The following is a 20,283-nucleotide window of genomic DNA, read 5'->3' as shown; positions in this document are numbered from 1 at the left end:
GGGGGCGACACAGAACATCACAGAAGTTTATACCAAGGGTCGTTTCACTGAGGAGGCTGTATCTTTCCCTCAAGGCCAGAGGAGTTAAAGTCCTTCTCCTATCATCACCTCCACTTCCCTGTAAAAAAAGAAGAAAAGGTGGTACCAGGTATTTTTTCTTATCAGGGCCCTCCTTCAAAAAACTTATACAATTTAGGACTTAAAGGGACCTCAGGAGAGCATCTTAGGTCTAATCTGCTCATTTTTTTTTTGAGGCAGTCATGGTGAAGTGATTTGCTCAGGGTCACACAGCTAGTACGTGTCTGAGGCTGGATTTGAACTCAGGTCCTCCTCACTCCAGGGTTAATGCTCTATTTACTGCTCCACCTTGCTGCCTCTTTTTCATTTTTACCCATAAGGAAACTGAGTCCAGAGAGGTAAAGATCATGCAGCCAGTAACTAAAAGAGCCAAGATTCAAAACCAAGTCCTCTGAGTTTCAGAGGAAAAGGGCAGTATAGAGGATAGGGTGTTACACTTCGAATCAGGAAGACCTGGGTTTGAATCCTACCTCAGATACTGATTAGCTGTGTGACCCTGGTCAAGTAACGACCTTTCTGGCCCTCAGTTCCATCATCTGTAAAATTAAGGGTGGGTCTAATTTCAGGTATAGGTTGGACCTGGATGACCTCTGAACTTCCTTCCAACTCTGAGATCTTCTGATTCTTTATTTTGGGGTTCAGGGCCGGTGGGAGTGTGTATTGAGGCTCTGAAGCACTAGGATGTGAACTATGGTCCACAGCCCATGATCCTTCTCTCTCTGGGTTTGGCACCTCTAGGAAGAAAGGCTATAAGAACCAAGACACCAGGAGGTAACTGGATTTTTTTTAAATGGAAGTATAGGGAACCCAGTGGGAATTCCCGTTCCCAGTCTTATTGTGCCCTTCCCATGGCTCATCATGTTCTCCCTGTCAGGTTGTGGATGATTGGCCCTGAGAGGAGAGGAATACCCTATTGTATCTCTGAGAATTCAAAGGCTGTTTTTCTATATGGGGAAAGAGTACCAAGTGACCAAGTCAGAAATACAGAAGACCTAGGACTACAGCAGGCTTCCTGCCGTTGACAAGGGCTAGCCCACCCCTGAGGTCATTCTGGGCCTCCTGACCATAGCAAGGAGATGCTGGGTGCAGAGTGGCATGGCTTACCTTGGTACATGGGGGCATTGTGATGTTCAAGTGGCAGAGGATATGTTGAGAGTCCTCATATTTCATCGCCTTTCGCAGAAATGACAGAGATCCTCCGGCTTCTCGGCTGCTGTCCCTAACCTGAAGAGAACGACAGAGAAGAAAGACTCAGAGGATTCCTGTAGAACGGGCTCCATGCTGTCTATGTGTTCACCATTTCAGCGTGTGGCTGGCTCAGGGACTCGCACATCCCCTCTCCCCTGCAGAGCCACAAGGGGAGGTCCCATGAGCTTCTCCGCACCTTCACGGGTATGGCAAGACGGTTTTCTCGAAAGGATTGGAAGTGAAAGCTCCGTTGTTGAGCAGCTTTTTTGACAGGTACCAGGTTCCCGGAGAGCTCTGCAAAGAGGGGCATTCCTTCCAACACCTAGAGAGAGGGAGGAGATAAGGCGTGTCAGAAAGAATCCCTACAAGGCTACCTTTCCTTTGATTGAATTCGATTCACCAAGGATTTATTAAATGTCCACTGTGTGCATGACAATCAACTCAGTTACTGGGGATACAGACAAAAAAAAAAGAAAAAAAACACATCACACCAGTGGCTCCTCTAAAAATGCTTACATTCTGGGCTTGGGACACAATTGGTAAATACAATTATAATTATAAAGAATATATTATAATATGACCTAATAATAATTATTTTTTTAAACCAGGTCTGTGATTTCATCAGTGTTGGTAGTTTTCTCTACAACATAGATTAGCATTTTTTTTGGTGTGTGTATGTGGTAATTTATACTCTTAGAGTGTTTCCTAGTAGCCCTGAGAAATTAAGTGATTTGTTCAAGGTCAGATAAGACTTGAATCCAGCTCTTCCCGTTTCAAAAGTCAACTAGCTACCCACTATACAATGCTGCCTCTGAAAATGCAAAATATTACAACTTTAGCGGGGTGGGGTCATGGAGGATTAAGGAAAGCCTCCTGTAGAAGGGAGCAATTGAATTGAGCCTGGAAGGAAAACAGGGGATTCCCAGAGATGGAAGCGAGGATGATGATGGCAGGAGAAGAAAGAAGATGCCCTATGTGAGAGATTCTTCCTACAAAGCACCCCCATGAGCGGCAAACGTTTACTAGGCCCTATATCCTCCAATGGGAACCAGGCTTGGGAAAGAGCAAATAGGCCAGTTTGGAATACAGGATGTGTGGGAGGAGGAGGATAGTGTGAATCAGCATGGAAAGGAAGGCCAGAGCCAGATTGTGAAGGGTTTAATATGCTGGAGGATTTTACATTTTCCAGAGGTCTTTCTATTTTCCAGAGGATCCGCTATCTCCTAGAGGCAGTAGGAAGCCTCTGAAACTTCTTGAGCTAGGGAGCAGCAGAGTCAGACCTGTGCTTTAGATACATCAATCTGGCAGCAGTTGGAAGATGGATTAGATAGGGGAGGGGACTGGAAGCAGAGAGAATTTGGAAGTTAGTGCAATACTCCAGGGGACAGGTGATGAAGTCCAGAACCAGATCATTCATCTCTCTTTTCCTCTGGGCTATTTTTTTTAATTGGGGAAGGCTATTTCTGTTACCACCATAACAGCAAGGGCAGGTCAGAGAGGAATCTCTATGTATGCCCTTTATGGGAATAATTATCACCATAGCATAACATTTTGTACTAACAACACAGTATAGATAAAACACAGCACTGGCAAACTGCCCTTTAGTGTTCAGTGTAGCCATGGGGAGAACTGGATGTCCCCTTGATACTCTGTTCCAGCTGCTTCCTAGGGCACCCTTGGGCAAGGGAAGAGACTAAGCATTTATAGAATGCCAGTTACACTGTGGTAAGGACTTTTACAAATATAATCTCATTGGATCCTCATAGCAGCCTTCTTAGGAAGGTGCTATTATGAGCCCCATTTTACAGATGAGGAAACTGAGGCATACGGGGGTTAAGTGACTCGCCCAAGCTCCTACAGTTGGTAAGTGTCTGAGTCTGGAATCCCAGCTCAGATCTTCTCGACTCCATACCTAGCACTCTATCTACCATGCCACCCAGCTTGCTTTCAAGTACCATAGGGTGCAGATTGAAGTCAGAATAAAGTCCAAAGTGAATAATCAGGCTAAGTAACACTGGATTAGTGAAATAAAGGGAAGGTGGAGCTCTCCTTAAGACTTCATTGATTTTCCTTCAAGCTAAATCACAGGCTGCTCAGTGGGGACTGGCAGAACTCCCCACCTTCAGCTTTTCAGGGAGATGCTAGATTAGGCGATCCAAGGCTCCACTCTCTCATCCTTAACTATAGCCTTCCCTTGAGATGACATCACAAGACTTGGGGAAGGAGTGGGGAGGTCTTGGATGGCTTGGAAGTAGTCAAGCAGGAGGCAGATGGGTTGGGTAAAGAGGATATGAAATTGAGGAGCAGAGGTGGGGAGTCTTCTGGTCCTGGGATACCCTTGCTGGAACAGAACTCTTTCTCTTTCATTTTTTTTAAGATCCCCAGAACCCAAGCTCAGATAGCCCTTCCACACCATACTTTGTCCTTGCATATCTCCTTTTCAGTTGGCTTCCTTGAGGTACCTGGAATTTCAACAGACCTCCAACTTCAGGACTGATCTGACCCCTGGAAAAGTATACCTCCTTCCTGTGTGCTTATTTTATTTGAGGGAATATTTGGTCAGAATTTTACTAGAGCTAAAGCTCCCCACGCAAAGAATTTGTCCAATGAAATTGGTGTGTTTGCTTTGCAGTTAACATTACTCCCAAAGTGGGTATTGTCATCTTGCCTGGTCTTTACACAGTTTTCAAAGGAAAATCTATGTGTGCAGGGGATTTATTGGACACAGTTGGCCGGGATACCCAATTGCCAAGGTCAAAAGATCCCTAGTGCCAAAGATAGCTGGAGAATTTGGGAGAGATATCTTGTCAACACATGGACCCATCTTGTACTTCATACAAAGGAGTGGAATTTTTACAAACATAATCTCCTTTGATCGTCCTAACAGCCATCTTAGAGTAACCTCAGAGTAACACCTATGAGCAACCTAGAGTAACAACCTCACCTACAGCAACACCACCTAGAGTAACAACAAGGCCTGGCATTTGTAGAGTGATTTCAATGTCTCAAAGGATTTTCCATATCTTATTTTAAGCCATCCTCATAGTCCTTCAGTGAGATGAAGAGGGCAGCTATCACTATGCTCATTTCCCTGGAGTTGCTCAGCTAGTAAGTGGAAGAGCCCAGGTTGCGATCCTAGACTCTAGCTGCTGGTTACTTCCCTATCAGTGGGTCCCACAGCCAATGGGTCCCACACGATGGATCCTCAGGCTCTGAGATGTCCCCTACCCCACGGTGAATAACCTCAAATGGCAAAGACTGAGGGACTAATAGGATTCAACTTCCTGATCCGGGTTCACCATCTATTATCATCATTCACTCAGTTCTCTCTACTGCTTCTGCACCAGAGGAGAACCAAAGCATAGACCTTAGAGCTAGTAGGAACCCAGAGGCTCTCTACATCCAAGTCCTCATTTTACAGAAACTGGGGTCCAGAGAAAAGTGATGGAGCCAAGGTCACGCTAGTAGGAAGTAACAAAGCTGGAATCAGATGCTTCCTAGCCGTGTGACGCTAGGCAAGTCGCTTCATCTTTCTCAGATTTCGTTTTCCCCATCTGTAAAATGGGGATAATGATAAAACTTTCCAATGGGGATCAAATGAAATAGCATATGTAAAATGCTATGGAAATCTTAAAGCTCTGTGAATTTTTTTTGGTTGTTCAGTCATTTTTTTCAGTTGTGTTCAACTCTCCGTGACCCCATTTGGTTTTTTGTGGCAAAGATATTGGAATGGTTTGCCATTTCCTTCTCCAGCTCATTTTACAGATGAAACTGAGGCCAATGGGGTTAAGCGACTTGCCCAGGCCAGATTTGAACTCAGGAAGACAAGTCTTCCTGACTCCAAGTCTGGCCCTCTATCCACTGTGCCATCTGGCCGCCATGTAACATTCTAGCTATCATTATTATTTTCCCATTGTACCATATTGCTTCTACCCTTTCATCATTTAACAGGGCAAGACTGCCACTGGCTTCTCCTCAAATACATCTGGACTTTGTTGGCAGGAATGTAGATCACAGCTTAGATCCCAAGTTGTGTAAACAGTCAGTGCCATTTTTAATAAACACACACACAAATAAAGGAATGTGTGTGTATTTGCCTTTCAAATTTGAGAAGTGGTCTCCTTTGTTTAGGAGGACATGGTATTTCCTTTTGCCCATACCTGAACAGCCCAAATTTCTCAATGGGGGAGCTAAAGAGACATGAGTTAGGACTCCCAACCTCTTCAAGAAACTGGAATTCCCAATGACTCAGGTTCCCTTATTTCTACTGCAGACATTCTCTCAGAATGGCAGCTCTGGGGGCAGAGAAGGTGCGAGTGGATGCCTCTCCTGAGTGATGGCCTCTAGCAGCATTGGATACCTCAATGTCTCTGCTCCGGGCTACTTCAACGAAGTTTTCATGTTGCTCTAGGGTCTTGTCTACTTTGTCATCCGTCATGCAGTAGCAGCGTAGCCGTCCCTCTCTGGCATCGTTCATCTTGGCGAACACCACAAACTTGGCCATATATGGCACAGCAGTCAGCTCTTTGTACAGCAGCGTGGCAAAGTCCACAGCCTCAGCTGTCCGTGGGCAATCAGACAACCAAAACCTAAGGAGCAAGCACAGTTTTTAAGGCAGGCCCAACGCCCTAACCCCACTTCAAACTCAGAGGATCATGTGCAATGAAGAGTCAGACCCAAGTCATATATGAAAAAAAGCCTCCGTTGTTCCCTTAGGGGATGAGGCAGATAGCATGAGACTTGGCAGGTCCAGTCAGGTCAAGAAGTCAGCATTCTCTGCCAACCCCACATCTAGGCTGAAGGAGAAAGCACCTTAACTTGTATATGTGGGATCAGGATTGTAGATTTAGGTCTGGAAGAAACCTTAGATGTCATTTAGTCCAACCTTTCATTTTACAGATAAGGAAACTGAGTCTCAGAGACTTGTTCAGAGTCACCATCTGTGAGTAGCAAAGCTGATATTTGAACCCAGGTCCTGTTACTTCATATCCTGGTCTCCTTCCATGACACCAGATGACATATGCTTATAATGAAAGAATGAGCCCCCATCCCTTCCCACCTTTCCCCCCAACCCAACTCACCTTGCAGATACATTGGTGGTGAAGTTGGCACACTCATTGGCATAGACCAACTTGGTAGTTCCTGTAATATCTTCCCACTGGGCTTGTGCTATTCCTCCTGCAATGTGGGCAGAGAAATGATGAGGCTTAGGGATGTCCTATCAGCACCTACACCCCTACAGAGGGCCACTTCATAGGGCCCCTGTGCTCCCCTTGAATTCACAAGAACTCTAGGAACCAAACATACAAGGACAAAGATGGGTAGGTCTACATGAAGCTCTCTTTGGCTCTCTAAACAAAGGCTTTTTTCTATCATCCCCTCCCTCTCTAGCACCACCCCACTCCCCCTTCTCTCTGTCAGATTAAAAAGATCCAGACACTGGAGAATGGATCTTAATTTGAGCTCATCATCCCTACACACCTCCTTCCAAGAACAAATCACCATGAGTGAAGCCAACACACTGTGAGGTGAACAGTATATGAAAGGAGGGGGGACGCAGTCTCCGCCCGTACGTATTCCCACCTGGCTGTTTCTGCAGGAGTTGCTATGGCAGAGGCAAAGTTATTGCAGGAGGAAACGGGGACAGAGGCAGGAGGGCGTCTCTCACCAATGACACTGCAGAGTAGGCGGAGACTTGTGGTGTCCCCTTCCCCGCTGTCCCGGGGATTGTCTTTCCAAGAAGGAGGTAGAGGGATCCGGAGCCCTATGGGCCGGTGGAACTTCCTCCGCCGGGGTTCCACGGTCACAATTGGGCTGAATGTTGCTTGGTTACCCAAAAGTTTGGTGACTAGTTCATCTGGCACAGGTTGAGCCTAGGGAAGATGAATGTGAAGTAACTTAGTGCTTGATGAGGGGACAACTGTGGTCACTTTGCTTCAGCTACTACTTTCTGGGCAGAAAGGAGATGGGCAGTCTATTGGGTGAACAGTGGGGGCTACATTACTGCATTACTTAAGGGGCCTTCCTGCCCCACCTCCCTGCTCTCAGTGCCCATCTTTCTTGATGGGCCATAACTTTCAATGTTAGTTGCCTTTGTGCTCATCCCCCAGCCCAGGACAAAACTATAACCTAATAATTCAGAGTTCTTCAGGGTTTGCAAAGCACTTCCATCAGAAGAACTCCACAAGGTTGGTAACACAAAAAGTATTATTTCCATTTCATGGAGAATGAGGCTCAGAGGACTGGGTGACTTGCCCATGGTCATATGGCTAGTGTTAGACTCAGGATCTGGATTCCAATTTCTTGACTTCAAATCTAGTGGTATTTCTATTATTCTTTCTACACTGCCTTGCTGAAGATGGTTTTTGTTGGTTTTAGGCCTTGAATGGCATCCCTTCCCAAGCCCTGCCCTGGTAACCTACCACTACTTTCCTCCCTGAAAACAACAACCATGACCACCGTCACCACCACCACCACCACTACCATCATCACCATCACCACCACCAGCACCACTACCACCATCACCACCACCACCACTATCATCATCACCACCACCAGCACCACTACCACCATCACCATCACCACCACCACCACCACCAGCACCAATACCACCATCACCACCCCTACCGTCACCACCACCACCATCGTCACCATCATCACCATCACCACCAACACCACCACCACCACCACCACTTATTCTTAGGAGATTAACAGAAACTCATGCTCCCTGAGGCATAAAAGACTATTATAGATTAATATGGTCTCTCACCTAAGCATATCCTATTTAATATAAGTCTTACAGAGTGGGAAAGAACTTTCTGACATGCCTGGAAAGCATACTGAAAATCCTATTGTCAACAGGCTGATTCTGCTTTCTCATAGAGAGGGGCCAAAGGGGCTCATTTATAACCTATATGCCAGGACTCTTCAGCTCATCAAATCAGAGGAGTTGGAGATGGAAGGGCCTTTAGGGAACATTAAAGCACCTATCATTTTACAGGCAGGGAAACTGAGGCCCAGAAAAGCCAAGCAATTTCCCCAAAGTTATGTAGGCATTAAGTGATAGAGACGGGAATAAAGCTCAGGTCTTTGGCCTCTTGCTCCAGTATTTTTATCCATTATACTGGTTCTCTGTTAAGAAGGGCCTGGACCACTTTACCTGGAGAGCCAGTTTGACTTTCTTGGTTACAGCAGTTTCGGGAAAGGTTGCTTGCACCATGGGGACCAGCTTGCTCTTTAGAGACCCCCCTTCAGGGCCGATCATGTCAAAGTCTTGGCAGAGGCGAGACATGACCACAAAATACAAAGGGAAGTCTGTGGTGATGATCCGGCAAACTCGCTTTTTCTCCAGCTCCTCCAAGCTCTCCAGTTCTGCAGACACCAAAAAAACCCCAGACCTTCCTGGTCATGACAGATGGCTACCCAACACCCTGCATTTGGAGGAGTGGGGTCATCTTACACTCTGATGCCCTTCTCCCCAACATGGACCACATGCCACATATTCAAGGCAGTCCTAATGCCCTGGGTGGCCTGGACAGAAGAGCCAGGAGTAATGCCTGAGGAATCGACAATGACTGCTTGGATTGTCTACATAGGATTGAGAGTTGGGACCTTAGAGAGAACCTAGCCAATCCCATCACTTTGTAGGTGAGAAAAGTGAGGCTCAGAAAGTTGAAATGACATGTTCAAGGTAATACAGCCAGGATATAATAGACATAGGGGTCAAACCCAGGTCTCCTGGCTCCTAGTTCTTTGTTCATTCTATTGTACATCCGGAATTTTGATAGCAGCAGGTACATCTCAAGCCTGAGAGCTCTTGTACCCTCCCTATTCCCTTTTCCCCAAGCACAGGAGAAACAGAGAGGGTAATGGTAGAAGCATTTGGGCCGCCTGTTCTTAGCTGCTGCCTCCATTGTAGCTACATTCCTCCTGCCTTCCCCCAGCCCTGATCTCAGGGCTTTTTTTCTTCTCCCTCTTCTCTTCTTTGGTGTAATGTCTTCCTTAGGAGGAATATTGAGTTAATTTGCTAAGTTCATTGTTCTAAAGCACTAAGGAGAGAAAGTTATAGGAATTCTTCAGGACTCTTCCTCTAGTCCTGAGGTCACACAAGTACATTAGAACAATGGCCTTCTGGAGACAATACATGATTATTATTTGATCTTTCTATTATATTAATTTATATAAATAAAATAACAAAAACAGAAACTAGCACAGATGATAGTTTCAAATTTCTTTGGCATCAACTAAAACAATATATATAATATATATCTGTGTATATATTCATAAGCATGAGTTCTGTCATGTAAACTCTGTGAGTTCATGTGATAACAACAAATAAATACATATATGTGAATATATACATATGTGTATGTATATATACATACATATATACACACATGCATATGTCTATACATACGTGTGAGGGTGTGTGTGTGCATGTGTATGTGTGTGTGACATAGTGGATAGGACACTGGACCTGGAATCAGGAAGACTTTAGTTCAAATTAGGCCTGACATTTATGAACTATGTGACCCTGGGCAAGTCACTTGAACTCTGTCTGCCTCATTTTCCTCATATGTAAAATGGAGATGGTAATAATATCCCCTACCACACAGGGATGTTGTGAGGATCCAATGAAATAATATTTGTAAAGGTCTTTGCCAACCTTCAAGATTGCTATAAATGCTATTAGCACTACTATATGCATAGATACTAACCTATATGTATATATGTATATATGTATATTCATGGCTTTAAAGTTTATAAAGTGATTTCCTTACAACAATCCTGTGAGGTAGAGAGTGTATTACTGCTCCCATTTGACAGACGAGGAAGGAGATATTTAGCAAAGTTTGGTAATTTGCCCAGGTTTATATAGTTAGTGAGTCCTGGGACTCCAAATGAAGTCTTCTGATTCTGAGATCGCTGCCTTTTCCACCACACCATGCTGACTGTCTTGGGCCCTCGTCTAGAGGAAATCCATTCTGGATCCCATTTCAGCCTCCGTCTCACCACTGGCTCTGTACTTGATGCTGGGCCCCCAGTTACCTTCATCCATCCCGTTGAGGGCTTGGTCGAGGTAGCTTTCTCCGTAGCGGCTCCGATGCTCCTTCCACATGGAGCCATTCTCACTCCGAAGCACCACCAGCTCTCGGTCTCCTCGACCATGGGAGGCAAAGTGGGGGATTTCCACAATCACGGGGCTAGGAGCAAGAACAAGACTCAGGAAGGCACGAGGAGGATGTAAAAAGTCCCGAGTAGGTCAGGGACCCAGAAGAGAGAAGACAATGCTTGGCTGGAAGGAAGAAGACCCCACCTCCCTTCCACCTTGTAGGTGGAAGGCGAGTTTGTGACAAAAACACCTGATGGCAGGGCCCTACCAGGGAAAAAAGACTTTTTTCTCTGCTTGCTGGGAAGGGAAGAAAACAAGCATTTATTAAGCACCTACTATATGCCAAGGACTATGCTAAGTGCTTTACAGATACCATCTCATTTAATCTGCGCAACAACTCAAGATGCAGATGCTATTACTATCCCCATTTTTCAGTTGAGGAAACTGAGGCAGACAAGTTAAGTGACTTGGCTAGAGTCACACAGCTAATAAGTGAGACCGGATCTGAACTCAGGTCTTCTTGACTCTAGGCCCAGTGCTCAATCCACTGTGCCACCTAGCTACCGAATTTATGTCCTTTCCTTCCCTCATTTAGATATCCAGAATTTAGAGCCAGGAGATTCTCTAAATGATAATATAATCTAACTCCCTCATTTAACAGATGAAGAAATGGAGACTCCAAAAAGTGAAATGGCTTGCCCAGTGGCCGAGCAGGGACTCGAACCGAGGTCCATCCAGTACTCTTTCCACTGGACTCTGCTGCCTCCTCAGCTTGTGGGTGGGGCAAAGGCACCAGCCTACCTTTCTTGCCTTACCCCAGGCTCTAGACAAGCTGGAGAACTCACCCGCTCTCTATACGGCCAACACTCTTTCATCGTTAGGTTTTCTCCAAGTCTAGCCTCCTACACCCCTGGAATTTCTGTTCTCTTTTGAAGCCCAACTCAAATGCTGCTTCCTCCAAGTTTTCTCTGATTGTTTTTGTTGGTAATAGCCTTTCTTCTCTTGGACTTCAAATAATACTATGCTGGTTCTTCTTCCTCAGGTTTCCTAGAGCTCTCTGGGTAGATTTTTGCCTCTGTAACATTTTACCTTGAATTATACTCACCAATGTGCATTTTATACCTTTCCCAGTAGACTGGAAGCTCCCTGAAGGCAAGAATTGTCATTTTTTTCCCCCATCTTTTTATACCTAGTACCTAGCAGAGTGTCTTGTGTAGGAGAGGCCTTTAATACATGTATCCTGAATTGAATCCTGCCCTTGGAATCCGTTATCTGGGATTGTCTTACAATCCTGCGAGGTCGAGAGTATGCTCCTGTTACCAGTTTACAGATGAGGAAGGAGATATTTAGCAAAGTTTGGTAATTTGCCCAGGTTTATACAGTTAGTAAGTTTTTGTGGGTTAGTAACTAAGGCCCCTTAGATGGCATCCCAGGCAAACCTTTATGTTGGATTTAATTAGGCACTGCAATGGTCAGGTTCTAGGCATAGAGAAATCCACCAGGGTTATAGACCTCCAAGAAAGCAAGGGAAAAGAAGGAAAGATGGGAATAAAACCACCAGTTTTCTGGGGATTAAAATTTCGCTTTGTTCCTCCTCTTCATAAAGTACAGTAACAAAATCTCTTGGAGATGAATTCGATTGCCTTTCCCCCAGCTCTCCTGGCTTGTCAGTTATGGTTGGTCATATTCCCAGAGCCACACTCAGGGAAGGTGAATTCCATTCAGCTTCTCCTCTCCTCCCATCACTCTTACCTTAGGAACTGGGCCCCCGTTGGCCCCAGCGCAATGATCCTGCTGGCCAGGCCCTCTTCCTCAGCCAGGGGTGGTGGCGTGCTCAACTTCTGGGGTTTGACCAGGCGGCAAGTGATGCGAGTGGGCGCTGCACATGCCCGGGGCGGGATGATGACTCTCAGGCCATTGTGCCGACTTCCTCTCATGGAGCCCCCACGGGCATCAACCATGAAGCTCACCAGGAAGCTGGGAGATTGGATGGAGAAACAGGTTGCTTAATGTCCTCTCCCTTCTCAGAGCTCCATCCCTCTCCTCCCCCTCCAAAAATCAAACAAACAAAAAATCAGCCCACCTCCAGCCACTAAGGACAGAGAGAAGCTGCTATGTGACAGAGGCTGGTGAAGGTATATCCAGCTATGGTTCCTTGAACCTCGCGCACTCACCCTGTATGTACTGGGCTGGCTACAGGACTAATATTATCTGAGGTCTCTGTTGCTGGGCTGCTGGGAATTAATGAATCTTCATCAAATTCTTTAGATGCCTGAAGAGGAAATAAAAGATCATATTCAAAAGTGGCCCCTATTCCCCTTTATTTAGTAGATCTCAGGATGTCTAGTTGCCCCACACCAGACAGCACTATGAGGAAATCATCCTCCTTCTAAGGCCAACATGTTCTCAGTTTCCCTACCTCCATAGCATAGAACCGAGGGACCTCAGAAGACATCTAGTCCAACCCCCTCACTTGACAGATGAGGCCCAGAGAGGTTGAGCAACTTGCTGAAGGTCACGCAGATGTAAGTGCAGAGCCAAGATTCAAACCCAGATCCTCATACTCTAAGCATCTTCTCCTATCCTGGAAGACTCCAGAATAGCTACTCATCACTTCTCAGATTAAATTTTAATTCTCTGTTGTTATTCAGTTGTTCAGTCATATACCCCCATGGACCATACTGTCCAGAAAGTTTTCTTGACAAAGATACTGAAGTCGTTTGCCATTTCCTTTTCCGGGGGCTCCTATTTTACAGGAAAGGAAACTGAGGCAAACAGAATTACGTGACCAGGGTCACATGGCTAGTAACTGTCACACTGGATTAGAACTCAGGTCTTCCTGACTCTTAGGCCCAGTGCGCTGCCCACTGAGCAACTCAGCTGCTTTTGAACTCTGTAGCCTGATTTTTATTGCTCCGAATCAACTGGGCCATATCTATTATACATTCTTATGTCCTATTGCTTTCTTGTTCTAATTAGGACAGTTTTACTGTTCACTGGATGTACCGGGATCATTCTTGCTTCTGGTATCATCTGTTTGAGGTGTTTGTGCAGGTTTGGTCTCATCTTATTTTTACAATAACCTCCATGAGACATGTAGAACAAGGATAGTATTTCCATTTTACAGACAAGGACACCAAGAGACGAGTGACAGCAGTGCTGGGCCTTGAACCCTGGCCTTGTGGCTCCGCCAGCCACAAAACTGTAATGGCTGGAATAGAACTCACATAAGGTGCGATGCTTCCCTGAACAGGTGCAGAGAACAACTTCAAACTCGCTGTCTCAGGAAGTCTGAGTCCTTGAAGATACCCTATCTAAAAGATGGGGGGATTGGACCAAATGATTGCTAAGACCTTCTCTAGCTCCAAATCCCATGATCCTATGTGCGGGACTGAGCCTACGTTAAGTGATGTGTTTTTACCTGTTCTGGCTCCTCCGCTCTGATCACCACAGTCTCAGGGGTGACACATGGAATCCTGGGAATGGCTGGAGATTCCACCCTGTGTTCAAATCATATGGAAAAAATCAGTGTGGGAGTTGTAGTCAGTAACTTGATATTCTTTTATCTTTCCCAGAACGTCCTAAAAAATGGACTCCCATTTCCTCTCCCCTGCCTCCCACTCCCCATCATGTATCTTCCACTTTAGTCAGTATTAGTGCCCACCCAATGCATCAAACTTGCCCCTTCTTTGCACCCTTGCTTTTTCACCCTCTCAGACTAACATAGTGAACCCTGTTTTTAGGGCCTATGCCCATTTCCTCAAGGTGAGGAAGTATGATAGGATAGGGAAAAAGCAATGGATGAGGAGTCAGGAAACCTGAATTCTAGTCTTGGCCCTGACATTCATTTTCTGTGTGAGCTTAGACAAGTCACTTTCTGTGACCAGCTTTCTGGTTCTCCATCTGTAAGACGGAGTAGTTCTTCCCAACTCCAATAGTCTACAAATCTATGAATCTTTCATGAAGTCTTCCTTCAGCCCACACTGTTTTCTCCTTTCTCTGAAGACATATGCCATATTGGATACATTCTTAATTCTGGCACTGGAATCTAAATCTCATACGCATCTGTTTTGTGTGTGCCTGGTCTGTCCAGCTAGACTGTCACCTCCTGGAAAAAGAAACCATATCTTATCATTCTTTGGCATCCTCTATGATTGGGAGGGGATCCCCAGTGTGGGTTCCATAACAAGTGCCCCAAGTGATGCTAGCTGAAATTTTACTGGCCTCACAAATCTGCCTTGTTCCCTTAGAGAATTCTTGGCATGCTTATGTCTCACCAGAAAACACTCACTCACACACACACACACACACACACACACACACACACACACACACACACACAAGGCTTGGTTATTGTTTGTAAGTGAAGAAAGGTTCAAGTGCAAATATCCACATGCACAAAAGCATCTGGCCTGGCTGAGTGCACACCTGCAAAGAAATGGGACCCAACCGCACACATCAACTGGGCTTGTCATTAAATGTAACGGATCAACAGAGGGCACTTAATAATGATCAGTGAAAGGAGGGGCCATTCAAAATCCCAGCTGGGCAACAAATTTCAAATAAAAAACTCTACCACTGAATGTTTTTTTTTTTTCTAGTAAGAAATGAGGAGTATGTGTAGATGGGTGTTTGTGATGGGGCTTGGGAAGTTGGGAAGGAGGGATCGTGGGATCTTAGGATCACAGGAGGAGGAGGATAAAGAACTATCTATTTCCTGCTACAGATCCACTGCTTCTCAGAGGCTGGTAGGTGGCCCCATAATTCACAGAGTGCCAGACCTAAGCTGGGACAACCGAATTCAAATTTGACCTCAGATACTTGTGTGACCCTGAACAAACACCTCTGCTTGCCTCAGTTTCCTCTACTGTAAAATGTGGACAATAATAGGACCTACCCCCCCCTCCAAGGTTGTTGTAAGGATCAAATGAGAAAACATTTGCAAAGTGCTTAGCACAAAGTCTGGTATATAATAGGTGCTTAATAAATGTTTCCTTCCTTTCCTTCCTTATCTTTGCAGTAGTGCCAAATAAAAATCCTGGCCCAGAATATTAGTGGCCTAGTGGGTCATGCTCATGGATCAAACAGTCCTGTAGTAGCCTCTGGCCTCTGATAGTGGTCATAGCAAGGACTTGTCTCTCTTTTCTGTAGCATTTGAATATAGGGTTAGAAGTTAGGGTTTGGATTGGAGTTGGAGGCAGAGTCCCTGCCTCCCTATACCATCCCTATGATTTCCCAAACTTAAATGCCCTTTGCAGTCCACATTACTCTATGTGTGGCATCTCTCCCTACTAGAATGTAAGTTCTTTCAGGACTATTCCTGAGCATACAGTAGGCACTTAATAAAATTGTTTCATTCATCCATTCATATATCCATTCTTCTATCCACCATCCATCCATCCATCCATCCATCCATCCATCCATTCTTCCATCCATCCATCCATCCATCCATCCATCTATTCTTCCATCCATCCATCCATCCATCCATCCATCCATCCTTCCATTGATGTGAATTTTTCCTCTGGGAAGGTGATTCTTACACTTGATCTAGCTTGGGCACAAAGTCAAGGAGTTCCTTCTCTTCATCTGCATCTCTGGAATCCTGCCTTTCAGGTTTGGAGCCCACAAGGTCCTCTCCTGAAATGGACACAAATTTAAACTCAGGACAGAACAGAGGCAAGAAGACTTTTTTTGGGGGGGGTTGGATGCTTGGTTGTTTTTGTCTTTTAAACTGCTTTCCTCTGGTCTTCCTCCCAATACTTCCACCATAGAGAGAGGTAGAAGGTAGATCAGTGCTCAAAATGCCAGGACTTTTAGAAGAAGTTAGAAACTGATTCAACTAGTTTATTTCCTTTAGCCTTGGGCTCACTAAGACCCTATATGAAGGGACATACAAATCCCAATGCATCAATAAACTTGGCCAGGAAAGGCAGACGGAAGACAGAAGAAATTCTCTTTGCCTGGTGTGCTTTGCTTTGTAGCAGATTTTTTTGAGGAGAGCATTTGAGATATCAGCACTCTCTGGGTTCATTCTTCCCAAAGCATGCATTAATGAGGGATAAATTGAATAATTGCTACAATAGAATTGAAACCCTTCATTTTAAAGCCCACTAATGTGGTTTACATAAGACCCATAATGCCATTATTTAAATCTGGCTTGGACCCATTACAGAGAAGTTTCAAATATGGTTGAATTGGCTGTCTGCACATCTAGTCACAATTCTCCTCATTCCCCTAGCCCTGCTAGTCCTTGCTTAGGAGGCCATGACCTTGACCTTGTGGATGCCCTCCCCTGGTACCACAAAGTAGGTTTTCTGGTTTTGTGAATCTGGAGCCGACAGAATGAAAGAACAGCTCATGCATGTAATACCACAAACACAGCAGCATGGGAACAAACACAGAGATGGGTGGGCAGGGACTTCCTGCCAAAGGGGATGGTTCTCATGATTATACAGTTCCTAATTTAATCAAGTTCCTTGCTCTTGGTCTGTTAGCTAGCCCAGAAAGCTGGAGAGCAGTGGTGGTGAGGGATGGGTTAGTGAGAGCTGGGGTTGCTTAGGGTGAAATGTACTCTGGTGACAAAGGACCACAGGGAACAAAAAGCGTTTCATACCCATTATAGTTACATGAGCAGTTCCTGGAAAGCAAAAAAGAGCCAAGTTTAAGGAAATACAGGATTCAAGTCAGTGTTATAGCAAGAGGCAGGTTATATAGCTCATATGTGTCACCTTACAAGCCGAAAGAATGGATCTGATTCATTCAGTTGGCCAGCTTCATGGATGGGGGTGGGAGAAAGTTAGAGCCATCTCCAAACTCAAGGTAGGGAAAAGGACAGTGGCTCCTGGATATTTCATGATAAAGAAAATGTCTGGAGTTTCATCACTGGCCACAAAACAGCTTATTAAAGAAAATCCTGAGTTCAAACAATTAAAAGAAATCAGTTGAAGGTACATGGAATTCACATTACTATTACATCAGCATGTCAAAGATTTTTGATTTTGTCAGGGTATAAGAAATCAATCCACCTATATAGACTGTTTATAACTTAACCAAAAAGCCTCATAGAGTTGCCTAAGGCTCAGGGAAATTACATGACTTGCCCACAGTCACATGGCCAATAATTATCAGAGGCAGAATTTGAACCCAGATTTTCCTGACTTCAATTCCAGCACTATCCACTGAGTGGAGAGAACAACTCACAGAGAAGGGATTCATGTATTGGGAAGGATGTTGGATCAGGAAGCTACTAAGCAGTGGTGTGCTGGTAAACATTTAACAACTGGTTCTTTGAGGGGGGAAATGGTACACACAGTATACTTTTAAAGTTTAATCTGCATTATTAATACCTTTCTCCATCACTTTCTTAAATCTAGAAATCAACAGAACAGGCAATCAAGCCCTAATTTGTAGCATTTACTGATTTCTGAGGTGGAAATGCTTGCCCTGAAAATTTAACCATCTGTTCTCAGGAGCTGATGATAGAAACTGGCTCCAGCACATTCCTGTCTCTAAGGTTCATTCTGATTCTAGAATTTTTATCAATACAAATTGTGTGTGTGTGTGTGTGTGTGTGTGTGTGTGTGTGTGTATGTGCGCGCACACACGTGCTTGAGGTGATGGTGGTAGATTTTAATAAGAGCAGCAGTAAAAGTGTGTGTGGGGGAGAGCTTTAGAATCTCCGTTCAGATTCCGAGAAGTGGAAGTGTTGGAACACCCTAGAGAAGAGTAGGATAAGTATCAGCAAGATTTCCGTGTCCTGTTCCTCTTCTTTATCCTGAATTTAGTGACTCCACCCCTTACCTTCATCTTCAGAGACATCCAGAATCTCGTCCACTGTCTCTGGGAAGCTCATTCGGTGCTTGTCGCTGACTAACTGGAAGACAGAAACACGGGTTTGACTTTAGGACTCTTTAGAGACCCAACTGCTGTCAATAAAGTGCTATGCCTGTGGTATTTCCTCAGGAAACTAGATGGAGGAAATTTCATTATCCCTATCTTACATAGCGGGAACTGAGGCTTAGAGAGCTTAATTGACTTGTTCAAGGTCACCCTAATAAGTAGCAAGGCTTGAACTCAGATTCTTTGACTCCAAATTCGATGCTTTCCTCCATATGATTCCAAACAATGACTTCAGACCAGGATGAGGAAAGAAGGAAGGAGAAAGCTTAGTCAATTATCAAAATTGGAATCAGCTGTTTGAGACGGTGAACCTGACCTCAAGAAAGGTCTGATTATTATCAGAATAATGAAACAGAAAACACCAGCTCCTATTCTCTCTCTTCTTCCTACACATCTTAATTTTAATACCCTGAAACCCAGTCGCTTCGTGCTTTCTCAGTGACACTAGAGGGCAGCAAGACCCTACATGGGGAAGTGAGAAAAACACCAGTGTTATCAACACACTGGTCTACTGCGAATGCTGCAAGAGTCCTGACCTCTGCCCCCAAATGGACCAGATCACTCCCACTGGGCCATCAGGCCATAGGTTAAGATTATTGTAAATAATGGGATGTAACTAGGGAGGAGCAATTGGGGTTTTACCCCAGGGCCCTATGTTTAGAAGGAAGTCTCACAATGCAGATTGAGACAAACTATTTGCTCTCTTTTTTTTCCTTCTTTTTTGGTTTCTTTTCTTCTTTCTCATGATTCATTCCATTGGTTATAATTCTTCTTTACAACTGGACTACTATGTAAATAAGTTCAATGTGAAGGTATATGTAGAACCTACATTGGATTGAATGCCATCTGGGAGGGGAAGGAAAGGTGGAGGAGAGGGAAGGAGAGAAATTTTGGAACCCAAAAACTTGTGGAACTGAGTGTTGTAAACTAAAAATAAAAACTAAACTTATGATTTAAAAAAAGAAGGAAATCTCACACCTGAGTTCTATGATCTTTGTCTCTTGCTTGACCCCTCTGCTCCAAGGCAGTAGCCTATTCCTCCCCTCCCTGTTCTTTGCTGTACTGATGGTGTGTTTAATACTGCTTGCCCTAGGTACAGTCTGTGGGACTTGCCCTGAGTGCAAACATTCTAGTTGATGTCTCTGGGGTGACCTACAGAGAGAATTGTACTTACCACAACACCAGTTTCATCTGTCACAATTTTCAGCACATCGGTCACAGAAATGTAGCCGAGGCGTTTGGCAATAGCCAAAGGAGTAGTTCCATTCTGAGGAAGGAAGAAAAAGAAGTGGGGTTAAATGGGGAGGAAGAGACCAGGCTGGGGAAGCCCACTCCATTTCCATTGGGATCCATGCCTCTGTGTGCCAACTTCACAAGGCCCGCATATAGACTCTGACTGCCATGAAAGCAAAAATCAGTGCCAATGTGGGAGCATATATCAGTCTAAGTTATATACAACTTGTATTGGAAAAAGCATGTTTTCCATTTCCATTTGTTTTCCCTTTCCAGGCATTTCAGCCATTAGCACCCACCCTCACAGGGTTGTTGTGAGGATCAGATGAGATGGTATTTGTAAAGTGCTTAGCATGGTGCCTGGCACGTAGTAGGTGCTGTACTTAAAAAAAAAGCAAACACCTCATATTTTACTCTCCTCCATGGACTCTATTATCCAGAGACACGAGCCTCTCTGCGATTCATTACAAAAGATACTTTCTCTCCCACCTCTGGCTGTCCCCCATGTCTAGTATGCTTTCTTCCTCATCTTATCTCCTGGCTTCCTTTGAATCTCAGCTCCCACCCTTCTGCAACAAACCTTTCCCTATCCCCCTTGATGCTAGTGCCTTCCCTCTGTTGATTTCCAATTTATCCTATATATGTCTTGTTTGTACATAGCTGCTTGCATATCGTCTTCTCATGAAAAGATTAAGATTGATACATTGCTCAAGATCTGCCTCATTTTATCCTTTTTGGTAAAATTCTATCACGACACCCATGCCATAATATGG

The 20,283-nt window shown here is 44.7% G+C and overlaps 1 protein-coding gene across 1 annotated transcript in view; it reads right to left on the bottom strand.

Annotated features, from left to right (window-relative positions):
- ANK1 (ankyrin 1) overlaps positions 1-20,283 on the bottom strand; it is an 86,985-nt gene that overhangs the window by 24,806 nt on the left and 41,896 nt on the right. Inside the window, exons 20-32 of the mRNA XM_036749994.1 lie at positions 19,452-19,544; positions 18,179-18,251; positions 15,919-16,015; positions 13,800-13,878; positions 12,553-12,650; positions 12,131-12,355; positions 10,279-10,469; positions 8,426-8,637; positions 6,935-7,139; positions 6,348-6,444; positions 5,627-5,855; positions 1,463-1,588; positions 1,116-1,302 (exon numbers count right to left, since the gene is read on the bottom strand). Coding sequence (XP_036605889.1) covers positions 1,116-1,302; positions 1,463-1,588; positions 5,627-5,855; positions 6,348-6,444; positions 6,935-7,139; positions 8,426-8,637; positions 10,279-10,469; positions 12,131-12,355; positions 12,553-12,650; positions 13,800-13,878; positions 15,919-16,015; positions 18,179-18,251; positions 19,452-19,544 — 1,912 coding nt within the window. The remainder of the gene's footprint in view (positions 1-1,115; positions 1,303-1,462; positions 1,589-5,626; positions 5,856-6,347; positions 6,445-6,934; positions 7,140-8,425; positions 8,638-10,278; positions 10,470-12,130; positions 12,356-12,552; positions 12,651-13,799; positions 13,879-15,918; positions 16,016-18,178; positions 18,252-19,451; positions 19,545-20,283) is intronic.

Source organism: Trichosurus vulpecula, chromosome 3 (assembly GCF_011100635.1).
Source record: "Trichosurus vulpecula isolate mTriVul1 chromosome 3, mTriVul1.pri, whole genome shotgun sequence".
Lineage (NCBI taxonomy): Eukaryota > Metazoa > Chordata > Mammalia > Diprotodontia > Phalangeridae > Trichosurus > Trichosurus vulpecula.
The sequence above is the reverse complement of the archived record's forward strand: the minus strand, read 5'-3'. Positions and strand labels throughout refer to the sequence as shown.